Genomic DNA, 16,842 nt, shown 5'->3' on the forward strand with positions numbered 1-16,842 from the left:
CTTTGTAATTGTAATTCCCATAGAAATTCTATAAAAAATTGTCAATTATGATTTGATTGAAAACAAAACACCTCTATGGCTTACACATATGTAGTTACTTGTTATTAAAATATGACGTATCAATGTTTTCCCTGTACCTGTGAGAGAATCTTCACACTCATTCAGGTGGTAAGGCTTAGAAGGGTTCGTGGGATATAATGAAAATAAAATAAAAAAATATATATATAAATAAATAAATAAAATAAATGAATGTAAAAAAAAAAGATATGGGATATAATCTTTTTTTTATAATAGGGACGATACATTTTTACATAGTAACAATACTGTGGATGTAACTGATGTTTAGTACAAAGAGTTCATAGCTATTGCTAAATTTCAGTTGTTGCCCCTAGTTAGACTTTTACATAAGATATTATAATCAATGCAATAAAATGTAAAGATGCTAAAATGAAAAAAAAAAAACACACATACAAAAGCACATACAATCATCACAACGCTATATGTATAAAAGTTAGTACAACTGTATGTAACTGTAATTGATTATCATTCTAATTTATTTGTAATTGTAAAAAATGCCAGCTACTGTAATCATAATTGAACTGTAATTGAACTTGGATAATTAAAGACATCATTGTAATTGAAAAATGTAGTTGACCCCAACCCTGACACTTGTGAATTTTAGATAGCGTTACTTACTACAAACAGTTGAAGGGCAGATTCCTTGGACTTCTTTGCTTTAACTATAACCTTAACGTCCTCATCAGACAACCTGGCCTCCAGCTCCTCAGCATATTTCTTTCTCTTCACCTGGCGATTTGAACGCCTCTTCTAGAAATAAAAGGGAGAAAAAGAAGAGAAACAATGATCAGTACTTTTGTGATTTAGCTGGAACAATTATCTGCCTGAGGATCATTTTTATGCCTGTTAACTAGTGTTCTAAAACTATTTTTCAACAAAAGAAACCATGTCACATCATTATACTTGTTGGTCACCCAGCAAAGTATTTAACCACAATTGAAATGGCACTATGATGCCATTTATTTTCAAGCCCTAATACATTTGTCATGGTTGAATTATCTTCCTTGTGCAGCTACGTGTAAGAGTTTAATTAATTGGGAAAAAATAACAATTTATCGCAAAAAGAAATGAACTAATTGTTGTTTAACAGTTACATTGATGGATAAGGTGCCCTCAACAACATAGTATTTTAGACAAATACTTAAATGTCACAATTTTTCATGTAAGTATTTATTTTTTTTTAAACATGCATCTTAATGGAAGCTCTTTCAGCCAGCACTTGGAGAACGACCATTATCGAGTGATGATGCAGAGGCACTGAAATCTTTCGTCTATTGTTATTATATTTAGCAGACCCTCCAGTGATTTTTTCTAAAAGCAACTAGTGACAAATCAAGTGACTTTTCCTGCAGTTACTGGCGACTTCTTATTGAGCAGCTGATGTGAAGCGACTGCCCAGTCACTGTCTTCAGTGTTTTTCCATCAGACTGCTCAACACACCCAAGATGTCACCTTTTCATCCTACATTGGTACTGGTACCAATGTACCAGCACATTGGCACATTGGTAAAAGCTGGAACTCACTTGTCCAATAGACCCTTTGATTGTTTGTAAACATTGTGACGTATTTCGTTGGGCGGGGCTTAGCCTGTAGGCAAACCACAATTGTCTTCATTTTTTCTGAGCATGAGTGTCCGCTGGAATCCTATAAATCTTGAATTTACGTCCACTAATGTTATTCCTCCTATTCTGGCACCCAAACACACAACAAGACGACATTCTAAAGATGTAACATTACTCGCCTCCACAGTCTTTAGCCAGCGGCGTTTCCTGTTTTTGCCTCCAGCCATTAAGGGGTCTATAAAAAGACTTCTAACATCATCCAAAGATCTCGCCCACAAGTTTGAAGTTGAAATGCAATCAAATCTTCAGGAAATGCAATCAAATCTTCAGGAAAGGCAAACAAAAGTTTAGGAAACATAAAGCTTCATGAGAACTATTTTTTGGTTTGTAAACAAAACCCGCATTTAAGAAAAAATTGTAATGATAGTTTTGTTTGCAAATCTTTTTTTAATAACAAATCCATTATTTTTGTTTGCAAATCTTTTTTCATTTCGAATATTTTTTTGTGGAATTGTTCTCGTGATTGGTTACCTAATACTGTATAAGAAATTAGAAAGAAAAAGTTCTCCTTGTATTTAACTGTATACTGTTGGTCAATATTGGATAAATGCATGATTTAATTTGTAGAATAATGATAGCAAAAAAACGTAGGATGTAAAAAAATTGTGACATTGGGACTTTAAATGATTCTTTGTAGTGGTGTTGAGTTAACTTAAGTTTGTATTAAGAAATAAAAACATGAAAACTTTGTGCACTTACATGAACCTAATACCAAGTAAAAAAAACTGGGAAAATGGGAAAACAAATATAAGAATAAGTAAATAAACTTTATTTATAGAGCGTTTTTCACAGGTAAAAACCACAAAGTGCTGTACAAATATGCCAGTTCATCCTGTCTAAAGAAAACATGGAAAAACAGTCACAAATAACATGGGAGACCAGAACGGGAGAACCCCATAACTCAGCCTGATAGGCATTCATAATTATCTTAAGTGTGGGCTGTTGTATCCTGCAAAGATTTATTAGCCTGTTCTAATGATAATACGTAGTTAATTAGGAATAAATGCCATTGAGCCAAAATAAATGAGGTGTGCAGTACAATATTCCCACAGGGATAAAACCTTGTGTCCAGAAACTACAGCTCGCCAAAAGCTGGCTGAAGTTTATTGTGTTACATGTCACGACCAGAGGGCAAATGCACCGAGGAGCCAATGCCTCTGGTGTAGCTGTCAGTCACGCTATCTTCCCTTCTGCCACTACATCATCATAAATGAATCATCAATGGACTGTGTTAATTAGTGCCAGGGGCATCATGAACAGGTGTAATCACAGCACAGGATAGAGTACAGACAGGACGCAAAGGGGGAAGGCAGAGGTGGAGGAGAGCAAAGGTGGTGACAAAGGGGCTTCTTTCCCCCACTCATCTAATCAACTCAGACCAATCAAAAAACTATGATTTGAAAAAGCAATGAATTGTGTTTAGTTTTGCTAATATTTGACTGAATATGGCAGCTTGAAAACAGGAAGCATTAGACTTAAACTCTGAAGGCCAGAATACAGCCCAAAAGACAAGAGTGAGACTAAACAAAATATGGTATTTAAAGAGTAGCTGCTTAATACAAATGTATTTGGGTATGAAGTAGTGCTGTTGATTGTTCCTGGTCCAACTCTCAACATTTTAGTCAGAGTATTTCAATTTGGCGTATTTTGTTGTAAAATGCCAGAGTCACTGCCCTCTATGGGTTGAAACCTGGCAATTACAATAGATTTTTGAATTACCCATTATCCCCTAGGCGAGTCGCCATCTTGTGTGTCACTGTAACCTTTACTGGTAACCCAAGTCACCGATTTTATTCAAATAATAACTAGTCAAGGAGAACAAACAGAATGAACAAATGGCTAGCCATCATCAACAAGAAAGCTTTCCGACCTGACCCAGAAAAGTGACACTATAGAGTCTGTTCATTTCATCGCAGATAAGAGTATACAGTATATTATACATGCATTTCTTTCTTCCCGCCGGCAGAGATGTTATGATGTTTTCATATGAATACACAACTCGTATGTTTACGTTGTCATTCAGGCTGCACGTCATTGGAAAGCTACGATTCTTGCAACTGAAGCCATATAAACCATTTAATGATCCAACAACCACAGCCAAAGTTATCAATGCTTCTGTCAGATCGATCGAAAAGTACAGTAATACATCATCTTACCTTTGAAGCCTCATATTGACCAGGTAAAAAACAATATTCCAGCAAAAATGATCCTGTTTGCTTGTCAAAGGTCCACACGCGCCCATCGCTATACGCTTCTAAAGACTTGTATGCTTTCACTTCATCCAATGTGTAGGCACTTACACTGTCACCAGATAGTTTACAATGTCTGGATACAAATCGGCAGGCAACGTATCTACGTCGGGCACCCATTCACCTTTCCTGGTCTTTGATGTCAATTTCACTCAACTTCTGTAAATACCTCGCTTTGCAAGTTGCATTCAAACTATCTCTGTAGATTATATTGTTTGTTCATTTTGGGTCTTTTTATCTGGTTTTGTCATCATTTTGAAAGCTTCAGGGGACAAAAATGGACCGTGTCAGGATGTAAACAATGAAAAGTGACACACAAGATGGCGGACTACGGAATTGTGGGTGGTTCGTGACGTCATCAGAAACCCATCTATTGGCTGAGAACAAGATCATGTGACATTTTGGGACCATCTTGCGTCACAAACAAGCACTGTTAGTCCCGCCCCTTTTATAAAAACTAGCACCTGTGAGCTCTACAATCTGTGGTGAGTAGGTTGGATTGAAAGAAGGGTGAATAGAGAGGTATATTGAGTAATGAGTAGCTAGTTAGCATCGCATGGATTGTTCATTGGAGATTTTATAGTATAGACTGGGCGTGTCTTAATTGCTCCAGGAGCCCCACCCACAATGAAGGCAATTTTTTAATTTCCCTCCTAGTGGCAGGTCAGGAGAAAGCAGGGGTTTAATTACTCTTTAAGTAAAGTATTTAGGTATCATGCCATTTTCTGCATTACTTTTTTGTCCTTTCTACACATATAGATAAAATATACATCTGTAATATTTGCTGCTCAAAGGTTTAAAACTGGTAGTCGTAGTTTTCCAAAATCTAAACAGGTTAACGAGTCAGACATGATCAAGATGGTTTATTTATTTTAATGAATGGACAGGAAAATACAGAGGTAAGAAATATAACACTATCTCAGTCTATTGAAAGATTATATCCCCAGAAAATAAAACCATAGATGGGAAAGTTACTAAACTTGTTGCCAGTATCAACATTTTCTCCTGAGTGAATCTATATTTTTAATTTCATGAGCTCCACCTAATTTGAAATACAATTAAAAAATGGACTTCTTCAAAGGATCTGATATTCAACATTTAATAAAAATGCTAATTTTCTCAAATGAATTGCTGAAAGATTGATTTTGAATAAAATGTGATTTCTATTTAACAATTTCCCTCTTCTCTGCTAATGTAGGAATACATATGTTTTGGCCAGGGAAAAACAAATAAATAACATCTCGATTTGTAGCTGCTGTCATTAAATTGCTAGAATGGTGATCTGTGAGTACTTGTCCATTACTATGGAACATCTTGAATAATTTCATTAGTGTGTAATGGAGAGCCATTGCATGTCTTTTCATTCCTCCAATAAATAATCTCTATTTTAAGTGAGCCTTATTATGGCCTTGTGGAAAACCAAATGTGGGTGTAATTACACTGGAGCTGAGAAAAGTGGTGATATTTCAATTTCTCTGCTGCTGTGGTAACATTTGCTTTGAAATTCATAATTTGTTATCACAATGAACACAATTTATCCTGTCATCAGTGTGTGTATCAAGAGTGTGTTAATGTGTAAAGTCATAAATTATCCTACTGCAGTCTGTTATATTCATCATCAGCACAGATAGGAGTGATTTTTTCACAGAGACACATGACATAAAGTACACCGTCAATCCTTCAAAGCTGAAAATATAATTGTGAAACCATCTTCTACATCAGTAGTGGACTGGCATTAGTCCCACAATGTCACTTCATCCATTGTCAATGCCACAATAAAGATGCATATACTGTAGGAAAGGTTGCACGCATTTAGCTCAAAAATGAATCCTGATTTTTTTACTTTGGAAGCTTGATTTTTGATTCAGATTCCAAATTTGTTTCCCCTTTAAAAAAAAAGACACTGGATTTAATTAATGCAATAATTTTCTTTTAAAGGGGCATTATTATGAAAAATTCACTTCATAATGGTTTTTTTTTACAGTGATATACATTCCTTTAGCCTCATTCAGAGGGACAGAGTAGAAAAAGTTTTGTTTCCTCTCTTCCTTGTTATTCCACATTTTGTAAAAAGGAAATTCCTCCTCCTGACAATCGTGGCTCCTCCTACCCTATAAGAATGTGAACTCCTCCCTCTCAAACTACCGCACAGGTAAAACAAACATAGTGAAGGCAGGTTGACATTACAGTTAATATCACTGTTAATATCAGTATATACAGTAGATTCCACATTTTGTAAAAAGGCAGCTCCAAACAGGCGAGTTGGATTTTTGCCCCAATCACAAGTTCTTCATTTATCCAAGGGAGAAATTACTTGCGTTTTAGCCGCTCAAGAAATTTAGAAATAAAAATAATAAACGTTAAACAAAATAAAGAAAAAAGAGAACAAAAAATGATATAAGGATTAAGTACACACACATTACAGTAGTAAAAAGTCAAATAAGATTGTTTTATTTTCACGTCATAAGGTGGAAACTCCTCCTACTCTATAAGAATGTGAACTCCTCCCTCTCAAACTACCTCAGAGGTAAAACAAACATTGTGGCAGGTTGATATTACAGTTATTATCACAGTTAATATCTTTACGCTCAGTATTTACAGTAGATAAACCAAAGAGCACTCACAATCAGTTCCATTTTTAGTAGCCATTATACCACCTTGTATCACCTTTATGGGATGATCTGACGTGTTTGTGACCCAATGTGACGCAGTGATTGGACATACATTGGACTGCTGTGATAAACATACACACTGCTTCTGCATGTATGTTTACACCCACTCAAGCATATGCATGAAGGCCCCAAAAAACAGATTTTATATCGATTAATCGTGCAGCCGTGACTGTAGGTAACACACGCATAGAAGAGCAAAGCTTTGCTTTGTTTGAAAGAAACACTTTCAAAACCAGGCCCCAAATCTTCTCTTTGTCAGATATTGGCCATTATCTGGATCATTGATCTTGATCATGATACCATATCATTCATACCTTAAAGGCTTGTAAGAAATGTCTATCCCCATTAATAACCATACAGAAGGTCTAAATGTATGGTCACTCCCAGTTTCTCAAAAAATTGCAATGAAATACGCAATCCAGATTAAATTATGGGGTTTAATTGAGGAACAAACCTGACATAATTGAGTTGAATTTCATAAAGGTTGGTCAATTATGAACCGAGATATCAATTTTTGCCAAGAATGAGAGATAGGGCTCTTTAGATTTTTGAAGGTAATCCAGAATTAGTATATTAGTCCTGATCCCCACAAAAATATAATACAATCTTTGATGATGCAAGGTATATCTTTGGTTAAAATTGTCAAACTCCATTGAGTACGTTTGATGTAATCCTGCAAACAGGCTAACGAATAAACGGCGGTGATAATAATACAGTGCGTAAGAACCAAGACTTACAGAGTCGTCATTCTTGAAGGAGTGTCGTGGAGAAGGGTCATCATCAGACTCCTCAGCTGAAGACTCCTGCTTTCGCTTTTTCTTTTTCCCAATCTTAATAACAATTTTCCTGCAGGACAAAAGAGGACAAAGTGATTCATCATTACTGATGGTACATTTATAAAGAGTTGCATTTGGAAATTTGAAAATTGAAAGCAAGAATCAGCTTTATCGTTTCCTTCCTTATTTCAAAAGTGATTTGCTAAAAAGTACAAAGATGGGCTCAAAAATGGTTGGGATATTATAAAAGCCACATTAAACTGGAAAGCCAGAGGCAACAAAGTTTATCTTAAGGTTTTCTCCATTAGTGCTGTTAACTCCTCCACTACAGCCCACTGACATTTAAAGCTTGACTGACGTCTGGACCAAGAGAAAATACAAATCTTTATGTTTAGAGTTCACATGAAAGACACAAACACATTAACAAAAGAGGTTTTACTAAATATTTGGTTGGTGTATGTAACAGTGAAATCATTGTGTTCTGGCAGTGATGCGTGTAAAAGGGACAGTTACTCAGTTCCGTCACATGTTAATGCAGCCAGCGTGTTACTTTAGGCCAGTTGTGTATAATAATTCTTGACACAAAAACAATATTTTTTGAGGGGTTTTTTTCTTCCAGAAACAACCTTCACACTTTGGAGTTAACATTATTCTTATTCTACAAAATAACTCCCAAAACACACAAACCGACAGCAAAATGCACAAAGTACTCAAAATGACAATAAAGACAGACACAACAACCACTCAAACAAAGTAAATGACTACAAAATACAACAGTACATTACAGAATAGGTCCAAAGACACACAAACTGTCAACAAAATTGCATAAAAAGGCAGAAAAATACAGAAAACAACAACAAAAATACAGAAAGTGACCCCTAAAACACACAAATTTACAACAAAAATGTAGAAAATGACAAAAACACAAAAAATGACTAAAAACTGACAAAACCACAGACAAAAACTAAAAATAGAATGCTCAGATCGGTCATTATTCTAATGTTCATAATGTAGCCCTCGGATCCGATATCTAGACACACACACGTGTAGGACACTGTATATCATAGAGCCACTTACCCTAGTATTGCCTTCTTTTGAGCAACGTAGTTTCCTTATTGCTCTATTATGATCTAAGCATCAAAGAAGCAATCATATTGGCTGCTTTACCAATAGAATATACCACCTCACATGTATTCATACTGTATACCCTGCAGAGCAAATTAAAATCTTTTGTTATTCACATTGTGTGGTATTAACTTAAATTGTGTGCAGTTCTCACAAAGGTTCATGTTAGATACAGTACCGAGAATGATTGCTAAGATAAGGGGAGGGTTCACAATGTCTGTACACTGAATAAAAGCTGCTTTTGAATTTGTTTCCACACGCTTCTCATTTGCACAGATGCATTTTATTTCTCTGACCTTTTGCCATTTATTTTCTCACCACATATGGAGAAGCTTCCCATCTTGTGATTTTCCACATGTATTATCTCCTACAAGCCACAGGCGCCAACACTCGGGCACAGTGTGATGCTAGTGGGAAATACTGTGTTTACAGTATATGAATCCACATGAGCATGTTATTGGGTGAGTGGGAATATGATGGTGCTACACTTTGCCATATATATACTCTAGTATGCACTTTATATGCTCCACATCCACTGCCACACAATGGCAAACATGCTTCAGGGGCCTGTTCGGGTGGACTGGTACTTCAGGAACTAATACGTCTCAAGTGAAGAGGAAACTCCCAGTCAGGCTTGTATATAATGCAATAAATAAGAAGCTTAAACTGAAAGTGAACAAGAAGGCCACAGTAACCATTACCTTGCTTTTTTAGCCTACGAATGCTTCAGTCAAGCAGTCGATTATTTCTACACTGGGAGCTCACATTACTCAAGCTCATCCAGTTATAAAATACGCAAGTTCAGTTAGAAATATGCTCGTATCACAACAAACATTATTCTGCATGCCAGTATCAAGATTATGTATGAATGTATGTGTGTATATTATTTTGCTTTGATTATCAATTAATATTGTATTTTGTAATATAGATGGGATTTAATGGTCTGACTGACCAATAAATCAAAAAAATAAATAAATAAAAATGTGTTTTTGGTATTTCAGACAACAGAAACTCACAGTATCACAATATAAACATTTTTTAATCAAGCAAAGATTCAGGGAAGGCTCAGTAGCAGTCATTTTGCTTAAAGAGCCCTGAACAGTGACACCATATCAGGCTTTTATTTGTTTAAGTCAATTTAAACACATATATTTCAATCTAAATGCATACAACAAGGTTGGGGTCAATTACAACTACATCTTCAATTATCCGTGTTCATTTACAACTCAATTATGATGACGGTGGCAGTCATTTTTCCACTTACAATTGAAATTACAATTATTATTTTTGCCCTGAAAGAGAATTACAATTACGTTCTCAATGACTGAAGTTTAATTATCGTACAATTAATCACAATTACTCAACCTTTAATATATAACCCCTTAAAACATATCCTTCCGCTTTGACTTGTGTTAGCTTTCTGTTAGCATCGCTAATGATCAGCTGTAAAATACACTAAAAAATGTGATCTATCATCCAATTTGTTTATTGTCTCTTGGTTAGCTTGTTAGGCTTCCTTATCCTTGAAAATATTAGTAATACTATCATTGGTGTGAGCCTCTTTTGGTCAGTATACCCCATTATTATTATTTTTTTTATCTATTAGTTTATTTAACAAAAAATTTACCAGATTTAGACAGAATGAAAACAATTTTTCATTAAAAAAAATGTAAATGGTAAAATGATGCTCAATAGAATAGACAGGTAGTGGTTATATTTTAATGATTGTTCACATGTAAACTATAGAACTGTAACATGATTCCCCAATTTTGAGTTAAAATAAATTGTAAATGACAGTTTTTATAGAATTTCCATGCCAATTACAAAGTCAATTATCTGAACCCAATTACCCAATTACTCCAGCAACATATTTTTACAATTACATCATAATTGAAATTAATTACAAATTACGCAATTGCAATTATAACTGACCCCAACCCCGGCATACACATCCAAAGAATGATCTAGTTTTAGTGGTTTAATGTATTAAACTAAGAACTTTCAGATTATTTTTTGTTAAAAATGATGAACGTTTGTACGCATGAACAGTAACTATCTTACTTTTAATTATATATTAGGCAGTTATATGTATGAGATTCTAAAGGGATGTTCCTACATGTCTTATTATAATTTGGATATGTTGACAATATAACTCTTTAAAAGAAGCAGTCGGCAATGGTTTGACCAAGAAGGTCTTGGGTTCAAACCCTGAGGTGGACACTTGGGTCCTTCTCTGTGTGGAGTTTGCATGTTCTCCCAGTGCTTGTGTGAGTTTTTTCTGGGTACTCTAGTTTCCTTCCATCATCCAAAAACATGTTTTTTTTAAGGTTAATTTGAGTCTCTAGAGTGCCAATAGGAATGATTGGGCGTGTAAGACTTGTTGTCCGTCTATGTTTTCCCTGTGATGGACTGGTGCCCTGTCCATGGTGTACCCCTGCCTAGCGATCTTTGAGTGCTGAAGATGGGCACCAGCAGACCCAAAGAGCAGAAGCCTCAGTAGCATAGGTCATTTCTGCTGGTGTCACTGCCTCCTCTAGATATGGCATTTCACAAATCCTCTTGGCAATGACACTTTATTGGTTGCTATGCAACAAGACCTTAGCAGGTAAAATGACAATGTGGGAGGTGATGCACAAAGTTACATCACTTCCTGTGAAAACAACACAAGTTCATATTTTCAAATGAATGGCTCTAAAGATTGCCAAATCTGAGTAATGAAAATGGAGAGGAAGACAAGAGACCAGATGTGAGCACTGAGAAAAGTTTAAAAATATAATAATGTGACATCATGAACAAAAGGCAAAATTCCCCTCACAGGAAAAGATGAAGTATAAGACAAAAAACTATGGACTTTAGGGCAGCAGATAATAAATATTTTGGTATTCTATCGATTATTCCTTCAAATATTTGAGTAATCGATATTTTTTTAATTCAAGTTCAGTTTCAGATACACGACAAAACACAAGACCAATCACTTATTAAAATCCACCAATTTGTTTCCTTTTAAAAAATAAACATAAAAATGTAATTACATAGATTTTTATTTAAAGTGGAAAAAAGAAATTGCATATTTGTAGCTAAAATATTCCACTACATGTGGTGTCAACCTAAGACGACAAATTCATCTTATACAAAAAATAAACAAGGCTTCAAATTCCTCAAATCAAATTCATTGATCCTTTTTTCTAATTGAGGTAAGAAAAAAGAGAGAACAGAGAGCTGTGTGACCGCACATGCAGTCGACATCCAACCAATCAGAGCAGTGCGTTTGCAGAGCGGCAGAACGTCCTGAGTCAGGAGCATATGGAAAGCTAAGTGAGTATTTATTAGCTGATGTATCCTTGATATCAAAGATTTAAAAAACGCTCACTAGTAGTTACTAGTGAGCTGCAAACACTCATTAACAATCATTGATGAAGGACTTTACTAGTTAACAAGTGATACAATAGTATGTTACTGCAAAAAACGCTTAAACTAGTGAACTAGTAAGTATGCTCACTAGTTCCCTAGTTTAACCATGTTTGCTTTTACTAGTAAACTAGGATGACCCAACATGTTTAATAGTAAACTAGTAAAACAATATAAAAGGATATCTACTATGGAAGTTATTTGCAGCAGCACTACTGAACTAATGAGGGTAAAAGTGTGTACCAACTTCCCCACTAGTATAGGGAAAATAAGCACTAATTAACTAGTTACAGAAACAAAAAGTAATGATGAGTTTGGAAACGTGTGTAGTGACTGAGGCTTCCTATTGGCAGCTCAGTCCAAAATGAAACATAATGTCAGGTTCTGTTTGGGTTTAGCACTTTTGATCTGAGTCTGTTTATTCTGTGTTCTAGTTTAACTCTTGTCTGTGTTTCAGGTATTCCTGCTTGTGGCTCCACCCCCCAGTGATGTCTGTGTGCTTGGTTGGTGACTGATAAGCTCCCTCATGTTTTCACCCAGGTGTGGCCCATTCCAATCAAGCTTCCCTCACTATTTAGCTGAGTGCTTGGACACAGTATGACTGTGGGATCATTGTATGTTGTCTTCCTTCCTCGTGGCCTGCTGCGTCTGGTTCTTGCTCCCTGTACCTCCTGTCTTTTGGATTTAAGTTTTGTTATGGTAAATAAAGATGGAGTGGGTCCAAGAACGCTATGCATCCATCCTGCCTCCTTCTCTCTCTGCATTTGGGTCCACACCGAACCATGACACATAACAACCAGTGTTGTGGGTACAAGTAACAGGAGCACTGCTTGGTTAAAGCTGGGGTGCTCAAATTATTGTCTTTAATTAAAAAAAAAAGATTCTTATTAGTATCTTATAATATATTGTAAAAGTAATCATTTCTGAAAAAAAATTGTACATCTGCGTGCTGTCTGTGCCTTATAATTAATTATTTTAGTCAATAAAACCCCAGAAGACAAAGTCTTGGCGGTCACCACCTCCAGCTCCAATCACAGGATTTAGAGAAAGGAGGGGTGGGCAGAGCCCACGAATGAGCCTCCTCATTGGCTGCCACGATATATAGTGAAGCACGTGCACGGTGCAAACTTGTTTTCAGTCTTGAACTAACTTTGGACGCGCAAGTGGCTGTTTTCCTTCTAAACAGGTGATCTAATGTTCACTTTCCTATATTTTGCTTGGCGACATGTTTTACTGGTAGTGCACGTTCAGCTCTCGTGCACGATTTCATGCACTTTCAGAGAGGAGGAGACTGGGAGGGATTATCAGAGTGGGGGGCGGGATTTACGGTTCAAATTCAGCCATGCCCCTCTGTCATGGTTCAAGATTCAAGTAGTGCACCTTTAACTAATTAGGGTCTAATATGAATTTTCATGTCAACTACTGAAGCTTCAAAATCATACAAAACTGTATCAGATGTTAAATGGGTTGAAAAAGGCAAAGATGCATGTTTAGTTCTATTTGTGACTCAGATTAGTTTTTGTTATTTCAGTTTGTAGTTATTTCTATCAATTCATTTATTCATTCATTCATCTATCAACAGTTTGATTTTTTTATAGAGCTAAACTACTGTATCTATACTTACAGTACATTAGTGAATACTGATAAAGGTTGTCAAGTTAAATGGATGTTGTTATACTGTACAATAATTCTGTAACAATAATACATTGGGGATGTATTATTGTTCGGTCAGGGTGCCTTGCTGAACCTCCACCTACAAATGCACACAAACACAAAGCCCAGGATCAACCACATAGCTGTGGTTTCAGCCGTCCCAGCAGGGGCTTCTAAACTGGACCACCCAAGGAGTGAACATAAATGGAACATTCTACACACACAGTCGTTGAGCGAAAGCTTCCTTGTAGACTTGATATATTAACTCAGATGACATGGATTCCACTCACACTATCAAATCAGCCTTTTAGAGCGATAAAAGAGGAATGAAGGACCTTTATTTTAGTCTTCAGGGTCACTGTGGTGTCTCACTGACAGATATATCACCTGGCCTAAGTGTGAAAAGTTGTTAACTGGAAAGGAAAAGTTGCCAACTGTTTGACAAAGCAAAGATCTGGTGTGGGGAGAAAAAAAAAGGTTCATAACTTGATTAACTGCTTTCTCTTTTTTGAGAAAAAAGCTGCATAATCATGCATAGTAGTAGCAGTGGTATCACATTATTTTCCTCATAATCTGAGAAAATAAATATTCTTATCACAGTGAAGCAAGAACTATTGGAATTTAATGAACACTACTCTATTTTCAGAAGGGTAAAACTTCATAATCTTGGCCAAATAACGTTTGTACAAGTATTTTTGGTTTTGGCTGTGTACTTATACAGGTGTGCAAGATTTGCACTTAATTTACATTATGACGTATCTACTTGTCACATGTAAAACTTTCTTTGAGTTTTACACGTGAAAAGTAGATACATCATTTTGTGGATTAGTAGTGCAAATCAGTGCACCTGTAAGTACACAGCTGATTACGCCACATGACTTTACCTCACACTGGATGCAGGATATTAAGACATAAACAAGTCTAAACACACACAATTACTACAGCTTTATCAAGTAATGCCATTGTGTGTAAAAACCTTTTTATTGTTTAGGTAAACTTTCTTCACCTTTTGTTTCTTTTGATTTAAAAACAACAACTTTTTAATAAAAACTTGCTGATTGAGACTAATGACGGTTAATTCTCATTTTTTATTAAAACTACATAAAATAAAAATGAGCTACTACATTGACACCAATCAAGATGTCATCAATCATAGTTGTTTTTGTCTCCAAACCAACGGCCAAGCTGACAGATTTTGAAACCCATTGACCTCAGTTAGAAGCACACCTACTTGGAGTGGCCATCAGTCATCACAGTGTTTCAGTGAAGGAGATGAAAATAATTTATTAGCCTCCTTTTTCTAAGATTCAAAGAGGTTATCCTCCAGACATCTTCCTATAATCTTTAATTAGACTCCAGCTGCCCGTGATCTGACATTAGAGTGATCTCTGATGATAGGGTGCCTACCACAGGCTTTTCTGCTCACACTTAGAGTCTGCTTGCTGTTTTAAAGCCTTCTCCTGTGCCAAATAACCTTTTATCCCTTTTCCCCTTAGTGCTGTCCTGCCCTAGTTGGCACCCTCCCATTGAGAATTTTCATGTGAGAGGTTTGATTATAATGTAATCTGGATTGGACAGTGCTTTATTAGGCCTGGGACGATAACACATTTTGCTGGACGATATATCTTCTCACCATTTATTGCAGATAAATGTTTTTTTTTCTTTAGACTAAATTAACCACAGATGTAATCAGAGCTTTAAATTAAATTTTTAGATCACCAGCCAGTATGGCTAGTAGATTCTTAAAGTTACCAGCCAACCACATTTTCCACCAGCCAAATGTATTTCCAGCGAAAAAATAAACTACATTATGAGTGTCACAGAATAGATTTAAGCGTTAATGTTTCTTTCAATAGTTTTTATTTTAGTTGACTGCAGAAATACATTAAAAATGGTAAATATATATATATATATATATATATATACATTTCATTTCAAAACAATGTTGTAACAATGCCTAAAATGTGTAATATGGAAATTTGGGTGTGTCGGAGAAGTGAACCTTTTATAAAGTATATTCTCATAACTTATTAAACAAACTTAACTCAGATGAAACTTGAAACCCTAGAAGTTATCAGTACTAAGAATTACAAGTACTGTAGAGAAAATAGTTTTAACACTCTTCAACTGTTAACAAATCCCACTCCCCACAAACTGTATAGTGCACATTTTAAAGGTGAACAAATGATAAAGATCATGTGTGAAATCTAATCTTCAGAGTCTGTGCTACTCTGCATATGCTCAGTAGCTGCTACTCTACACCCGATAAATATCTCCACGTTTGTTTGTTTGTTCCTAACTAATTTTACATCTTTATTCCGTTTGACTTCTCCAATAACGAACCATCAATCACGCTAACGTAAGCACGTAGCCAATAGTTGTACGACATGTCACAACATAGTGTTCATGGGAAATGTAGGATTAATACACCCAGCAGTTTTGCCAAATATACATTACGTTTTAAAGTCTAAACACACACAAAAACCCTCAAATTTCTTGGTGGAAAACAGCCCAATCTGGCAACAATGACTTGTAGCATCATTTCTGCAGCCTGCCAATTCAAACAGATGCAGTAGTGTTTGTTTCGTTCTTCACCAGCCAAAATGGCTAGTAACGCTACAATGTTAACCACCAAAGTAAATTTTTACCCACATTTAGAGGGTTGGCAGGTGTTAATTTAAAGCCCAGAATGTAATTGTAATATATCCTAATAATTCAAGTACACACTTTCAAATGCAATTTTTGCACTTTTATTTCTCCTGAGTATTTTTTACCATTGTAATTGTAATGTACATGTCAGCAGCAGACTGAGACATCCACCCCGCAAGACAGAGCGCTACCGCAGGTCATTTCTTCCATCTACAGTCAGACTATTCAACAGCACCACCACCACATGTATAATAATCATTAATACCCTTACCCTTAAATCACTCAAGTATTTAAATAAAGCCGGTTTTGTCTGAGTTTGGGGCGGGTTCAGGCTTCATTTTTCACTTTTATTTTTTAATCTCTATTACATTAATAATATGTTTTAATAAACACAAAAACACTACTATATTGTTGTGATATAATTTCTAAAGTGATTTCTGCTAGAAGTGGGACGGGAAATTGATGGTGTGTTTTGTTTTGTTCACATTCACTGAATATTATTTGCTGATTTTGCTCATTCCTTACTTACTGCTGGAGTGCAGGGAACAAATATGATTGCGTGCTTCAGTCAGGTCTGCGCTCCACGCACGGGCCACCTGGTCTGGTCTGC

At 35.8% G+C, this 16,842-nt stretch overlaps 1 protein-coding gene across 11 annotated transcripts in view; it reads right to left on the minus strand.

The window, feature by feature from the left end:
• chd9 (chromodomain helicase DNA binding protein 9) overlaps positions 1-16,842 on the minus strand; it is a 120,579-nt gene that overhangs the window by 41,878 nt on the left and 61,859 nt on the right. For 10 of the 11 annotated variants that reach the window (XR_003673430.1, XM_028441797.1, XM_028441785.1 and 7 more), the window contains 2 exons: positions 7,359-7,467; positions 697-828 (listed from right to left, as the gene is read on the minus strand). Coding sequence is in view for 10 of the 11 variants with exons in the window: in XM_028441797.1 (XP_028297598.1) it covers positions 697-828; positions 7,359-7,467 (241 nt within the window). In the remaining variant the exon portion in view is untranslated. The remainder of the gene's footprint in view (positions 1-696; positions 829-7,358; positions 7,468-16,842) is intronic. The other variant, XM_028441790.1, reaches the window with a different exon arrangement.

The sequence above is a fragment of the Gouania willdenowi genome, chromosome 3, assembly GCF_900634775.1.
Source record: "Gouania willdenowi chromosome 3, fGouWil2.1, whole genome shotgun sequence".
Taxonomy (NCBI): Eukaryota; Metazoa; Chordata; class Actinopteri; order Blenniiformes; family Gobiesocidae; genus Gouania; species Gouania willdenowi.